At 36.8% G+C, this 7,093-nt stretch overlaps 1 protein-coding gene across 1 annotated transcript in view; it reads left to right on the forward strand.

Moving 5' to 3' along the window:
• Positions 1-6,608, forward strand: part of LOC106868044 (feeding circuit activating peptides) — a 43,499-nt gene extending 36,891 nt beyond the window's left edge. Inside the window, exon 4 of the mRNA XM_052970922.1 lies at positions 4,180-6,608. Coding sequence (XP_052826882.1) covers positions 4,180-6,120 — 1,941 coding nt within the window. The 3' untranslated portion in view covers positions 6,121-6,608. The remainder of the gene's footprint in view (positions 1-4,179) is intronic.
• The last annotated feature ends 485 nt before the right edge of the window (positions 6,609-7,093 follow it).

Raw genomic sequence — 7,093 nt, forward strand, 5'->3', positions numbered from 1 at the left:
TAATAATAATGATTTCTTAAACATTCACTTGAACAAAATTGTACAAATCCAAATATATGGTACCCTAGGCATAACACCTACATGAACTTCTAACTTGTTGTCTCTTGAGGTCTCTGGGTGAGACTTGGATCCAACTTGTACAAATGCAAAACAAAAGTCAAACATAAAATAATAATAATAATAATAATAATAATAATAATAATAATAATAATAATAATAATAATAATAATAATAATAATAATAATAATAATGATAATAATAATAATAATAATCAGAAAAATGTAGAGCCTGTGAAACTTGGAACGAGGCAGTGGCACACATTTGTGAGAGAATGCTCCAAGTTCACACAGGAAGAATACAAGAAATGAAAGCACGACCAGGTTGTAAAGATTTTACACTGGAAACTGAGCCAGAAATGGCAATTTGAAGCTAGGAACACATGGTACAATTATCGTGTCAAAAGAGTACAAGAGTCGGAGAAATGTAAGATTTTGTGGGACTTTCCAATTCAAACGGACAAGAGATTAGAAAACAATAGACTAGGTATTACAAACATAGTTAAGGAATATCGAAGTTGCTTACTTATCGATCCATCATGCTCGTTTGATTCCAGGATCGTAAAGAAAGCGGAAGAAAAACAAAAAATATTCCCCATAAATTTGAAATAGGAAGGATTTGGGGCGTGCGAACAGTAAAGCACGTGCCGATAATAATTGGTGCTCTGGGAACAGTAAACCAAGATATAGACAAATGGCTGAGGGAGATTGAAATACAATTCCCGGTAGAGGTTCTACAGAAAATTTGTCTTTTAGAGACAGCAAGGATTATCGGGAGGGTCCTAAGCACTTGAAAGACTGCTGAAAACTTGCGGATGCCTACGGTTATATGTAGTAACCCGCTAGCCACATAATCCCTACCAGGAATAAGACCGAACCTGAGATAAACCAAAATAATAATAATAATAATAATAATAATAATAATAATAATAATAATAATAATAATAATAATAATAATAATAATAATAATGATAATAATAATAATAATAATGAGAAACTCGATGGTCTAACTTGATCATGATACATCTATCAAGAACCTGCACCAAGAAGTGTTCTGTAAGTATCTTGGGGTGCAGCTTACGAAAAATGATGAAGAAGTGAAAATGTGGAGAGGGGGAAGGAGATGAAACAAAAAGTATATTTATAGCTTACAAAATATGTAAACACGCGGATGGAGCAGTTTTCATAACAGAGAAGAGCAATTAGGGCAGATCAAAGAACTTTACAGATTAGGTAGGAGCCTCTACGAAGCAAAATGACAACGGGAAGATATTTGGCGGATTTTGATATAAGCATCCTCCATAACTTTTTTCATTATTTGGAATTTTCAGAAACGTTTTGAGAATTTGTGTCTACAAGGGGGACGTCATACGATTTTGTGTGTGATTTAAGGGTGATTTAGCTGTTGTTCTTAACACATTTCACGACCACCTGATACCTTCTACGTTTCTTTGCCACTGTGAGATGTATTGTTTTTCAATATTTTTCCTCCTCATAAACACATTTAATGGAATGATGATGCACTCAAGAGTGGTCCCTTACTGGGATTTAAGCAAAAAATTCAAACTGTCCGTATTTTGAATTCTTATTTTAAAAACAAATTCGAAAAAGAGTAATTTTAAGATTTACGGGGTGGGAGGGAAGGTTAAATTTTTTTTTTAATTGCTTTTTTATTATGAATTTCATTGTTTTGAAAACAAATTCACAAAAATTTTACGAAAATTCAAAAAGATAAAGAGTGGCTGTGTGGTAAGTAGCTTGCTTACCAACCACATGGTTCCAGGTTCAGTCCCATTGCGTGGCACCTTAGGCAAGTGTCTTCTACTATAGTCTCGAGCTGACCAAAGCCTTGCGAGTGAATTTGATAGACGGAAAATGAAAGAAGCCCGTCGTATGTATATATATATATATATATATATATGTGTGTGTGTGTGTGTGTGTGTGTGTGTTTTTGTGTGGCTGTGTTTGTCCCCACCAGCATCGCTTGACAACCGATTTTGGTGTGTTTACGAACCCGTAACTTAGCGGTTCGGCAAAAATCCCGATAGAATAAGTACTGGGCTTACAAAGAATAAGTCGTGGGGTCGATTTGCTCGACTAAAGGCAGTGCTCCAGCATGGCCGCAGTCAAATGACTGAAACAAATACAAATACAAGAATATTAGGGGTTATATGGAGGTGCTTAAATCAGAATTCCGCCGAAATCCTTTAAAAAATTACCAGTGTAGAATTTTCAACAAACCAAACTTAAAAGAATTAATCTTGAAGAACCAATATTGAAGAACTGCTTAAATCGTCATTTAAGCAGCCATACACAAATTTCTGACTAAAAGTGAAACCAAAAAATCATTTTGTTCTCAGGCAATAGTTTTTTCTATACTTTCTTTATTTTTGCTTGTTTCCGTCATTGGGTTGTAGTCATGTCTGGGGACCGCCTTCAAGGGTTTGGTCAAATAAATTGACCACAGTACTTGTTAAATTTTGTACTTATATTATTGGTATCCTTTTGCCGATGCACTTAGTTGCAAGAACATAAACAAACCAGCACTGGTTGTCAAGCCGTAGGAGAATAGGGTTTTAACACAAAGATGCACTCATACGTATAGGCATGCTCACACACATGCACACACGCATGCACACACATACGCACACATACACACACACACACATACACGCATACACGCACACTTACACAGGCATGCACACACACACACTCATACACACACGTGCGCGCGTAAATATATATACAGGAGGTGTATATATTGGTGCCATATTAACAGTTTTGTTATAGAAATGGAGATTCTCAGATTCTGAAAACACCTAAAGTTGGCATTACATAAGTTTCACTTGCTTCATCAAGTATATTAGCTTACAGAAACAGAGCTCTGGTTCAATATTCTTGCTCAAGTTCCCACACGGTGGGAATAGAAACTACTTCGCTGTTAAGCGAACTTCTTAAACATACTGCATACAGAGATTGTTCTTAATCTTTTATTACCTACAAAATAGTAATTTTTTCTATTACAAACACTTGTTTATTTCTTTAATATTATATAAGCATTGTAACTCTTTGTATAGACATTTTGCAAAGATTGACCGAGTACTTGTTATAGCTTTGACCCATCAGTTTTAGAAGAAATATGCTTATAAATAACTCGGCACTTACTAGAAAATGTTACAGGCTAGAAATGCCGATGTACTCTGGTTTTCGAATAAAGTAGGAGCATTTAATATTGTAGTGTTGTACAATTCAGTATAGTATAGTTGTATAAAATCGTTATGAAGTGCATTGGAGTACAACATAGTTTCAAGTTTCATGTTAATATTTTCACACTGCCATTGGCTGTTTGGTTGCTTTGAGGCTCTACGCTATTCAATAAAAGCAGTAAGCAAAAATATTCAGCTTGTTGTCATGGAATCTCAGAATAAAAATTAACCAAACAGTTTGAAGCCACATAATAGCTGTCAACTGTTGCTATGAAAACACTTTAAAATGGTTGGTGATGATTGTTCAGACCAAGGTAAGACCTCAACCAATTAATTATCAAAGGAATTGCAGCTGTGACCATCCTTTTGGTCTTACATGGTTAATAAATAAATTATCAGCCTAATGCAGTGGAATCATAGTGTTCAGAGTCTTGTTACTTTAGTATAATTTGAAGACCTCAATCCAAGTGTGTAGGAATATAGGAACATTTTCAAAATTGTTGTTACTGATATTATTGTAAACGCAACCCTTGAGACAGAGAATGTCCCCCTGTAATTGTAGAATTTACTCGTATGTAGTCAATTATCTTAGGCTGAAATTCGCATTGATTTAATGGTAACTTAATATGTTTATTTCCAAATGTTTATTGCAGACATGTCGTTGAAAGCTTATCAATTCAATTTCTATACTCATTAAAGGAAACACTATTAATCCATATCAGATGAGTACCTTATCTGGTTTAGAAAGGCACACGCCAGCCAACATAATCATTCCACGGGTTAAATATTTCGCTTTAACTAAGTTTTTTTCCCCTTCAAACCAGTCTATCTAAATGATTATTCTTATTATACCTCCATAGATCTTTAGTCTAGGCTCTTCGAATTGTTTATAATTCAATTTTCTTTTTTAATTGCAGAACGAGAAGCGACAATTGGTCGATAAGGGACCAATAGGAAAATTGAAAAATGATGAATTCGATGCAGCCTATTGGAATACCGACAGCAAAAATATGAATAAAAGACTTTCAGATTCCGTGAAAGATTTACCAATTGGAATGCACGTGCTACATAGAAAAAGAAGTTTCGACTCATTAGGTGGAGCATTTATGCCAGGTGGAAAAAGAAACTTCGACTCATTAGGTGGGGCATTTATGCCAGGTGGAAAAAGAAACTTCGATTCATTAGGTGGGGCATTTATGCCGGGTGGAAAAAGAAACTTCGACTCTTTAGGTGGAGCATTTATGCCAGGTGGAAAAAGAAACTTCGACTCTTTAGGTGGAGCTTTTCTGCCAGGTGGAAAAAGAAACTTCGACTCGTTAGGTGGGGCATTTATGCCAGGTGGAAAAAGAAACTTCGATTCATTAGGTGGGGCTTTTATGCCAGGTGGAAAAAGAAACTTCGACTCTTTAGGTGGAGCATTTATGCCAGGTGGAAAAAGAAACTTCGATTCCTTAGGTGGGGCTTTTATGCCAGGAGGAAAAAGAAACTTCGATTCATTAGGTGGGGCATTTATGCCGGGTGGAAAAAGAAACTTCGACTCATTAGGTGGAGCTTTTATGCCAGGTGGAAAAAGAAACTTCGACTCATTGGGTGGAGCATTTATGCCAGGAGGAAAAAGAAACTTCGATTCATTAGGTGGGGCTTTTATGCCAGGAGGAAAAAGAAACTTCGATTCACTAGGTGGGGCATTTATGCCGGGTGGAAAAAGAAACTTCGACTCATTAGGTGGGGCATTTATGCCAGGTGGAAAAAGAAACTTCGACTCATTAGGTGGAGCTTTTATGCCAGGTGGAAAAAGAAACTTCGACTCATTGGGTGGTGCATTTATGCCAGGAGGAAAACGTACTTTCGATTCCTTGGGTGGAGGAATTTTACCAATTGAAGGTAGTATTGATCTAACGAGTGGTTGCTTGGGAAAACGTTCATGCCATTCATTAAGTGGAAGACGTCTATCTGCTGGGAGCAGTGCTGATTCATCGGATGATTCCGATGGAAAACGTTCATTTGATTCCTTAGGAGGAGCGTTTATGCCAGGTGGAAAGCGTACTTTCGATTCCTTGGGTGGTGCTTTCATGCCAGTTGGAAAGAAAAACTTTGACTCGTTAGGGGGTGCTTTTATGCCAGGTGGAAAACGTACTTTCGATTCCTTGGGTGGTGCGTTTATGCCAGGTGGAAAGAGGAACTTTGACTCTTTGGGTGGAGCTTTTATGCCAGGTGGTAAAAGAAACTTCGACTCGTTAGGTGGGGCATTTATGCCAGGTGGAAAACGTACTTTCGATTCATTAGGTGGAGCATTTATGCCCGGTGGAAAACGTACTTTCGATTCCTTGGGTGGTGCTTTTATGCCAGGTGGAAAAAGGAACTTCGACTCATTAGGTGGAGCTTTTATGCCCGGTGGTAAACGTACTTTCGATTCCTTGGGTGGTGCTTTTATGCCAGGTTCAAAGAAGAACTTTGATTCATTAGGTGGCGCTTTTATGCCAGGCGGAAAGAGACAATCTGATTCGTTAGGGGGTGGAAAGAGACAGTTTGACTCATTAGGGGGAGCATTTATGCCTGGTGGAAAGAGACAGTTTGACTCGTTAGGCGGAGCATTTATGCCTGGTGGAAAGAGACAGTTTGACTCGTTAGGCGGAGCATTTATGCCTGGTGGAAAGAGACAGTTTGACTCGTTAGGCGGAGCATTTCTACCAAATATAAAGAGACAAGATGACAGGCCATATTTATGGCAACCATTTGACTCGTTAGGGGGAGCATTTCTACCTGGTGGAAAGAGAGACTCTGACTCGTTAAGTGGCGCGATTTTGACAGAATCAGCTGAAAAACAAGGTAGTGGTGATTCAGACCTGAAAAACTAAAACAGCATTATCAATAAATGTTGCCCTGTGGAATGGATTAACACATAATAACTTGAGGAACAGTTGATATTTACAATACTGTTTCAACGAAAATTGAAAACAAAGCCTTTCTTTATTATCCCTTCAAGAGTAGAGGAAGTTTTCTCACAATCACATACACTTACTATCAAATACATTCAGAACTTCAACTTCTGTTTTGATTTATTTACTGCTAATAATATCAACAGAAATGTAAAAGATCTACTCTTTCTAAAGATGTACTCTTAATACAACATCTCTGATAACAATTCACAACAGCTACGTCTGAATCAGCGAGAGCAATGAAAGAAAACAGTACTGTGTTTTTGGCGTTCGAAACCAGTAATGAAAGTTCGCGAAAGACTTTTGAAGTTTCTATCACTATTTTTTCCCAACACAGTTGCTTCATTTTCCTTCATGTCCTTATTTTTAAAATTTTTTTTCTAATAAATCCTAACTGTTATTAATGGCATCGTAGTTAGTGTCTTGATCTATTTTTGTTCTGGAATTGAAAAAAAAACCTTTTCATTAGTGAATTTCCCGTATATGTATATGCATGTGTGTGTGTGTGTGTGTGTGTGTGTGTGTGTGTGTGTGTGTGTGTGTGTGTGTGTGTGTGTATTTTACTCAGACACGTTTATATGAGGCAGAACGATAATTATTAATCATAGAAGTGACATATTTAGTGTGAATCTTTTCTTATTGTTACAAAGAAGACAGTGATCATTGTACTGTTATCGTTTGGCAAAAGAAACGGCAGAATCTCAAAGGAACTGAGTGAAAAATTCTAATCGAGAACATGTGATAGCTTTCTCGAAAGGTATATTTAATATTGGTATCTGATGCCTTCATATCACATAATTTTAACCTTTTCAAGTGTACCCAAATGTAAAGTACTACTGTGTATAATTTACTGAAATATTAAGTCATGGGTATACAATTGAAATATATCCAG

Source organism: Octopus bimaculoides, chromosome 9 (assembly GCF_001194135.2).
Source record: "Octopus bimaculoides isolate UCB-OBI-ISO-001 chromosome 9, ASM119413v2, whole genome shotgun sequence".
In the NCBI taxonomy this organism is placed as follows: domain Eukaryota; kingdom Metazoa; phylum Mollusca; class Cephalopoda; order Octopoda; family Octopodidae; genus Octopus; species Octopus bimaculoides.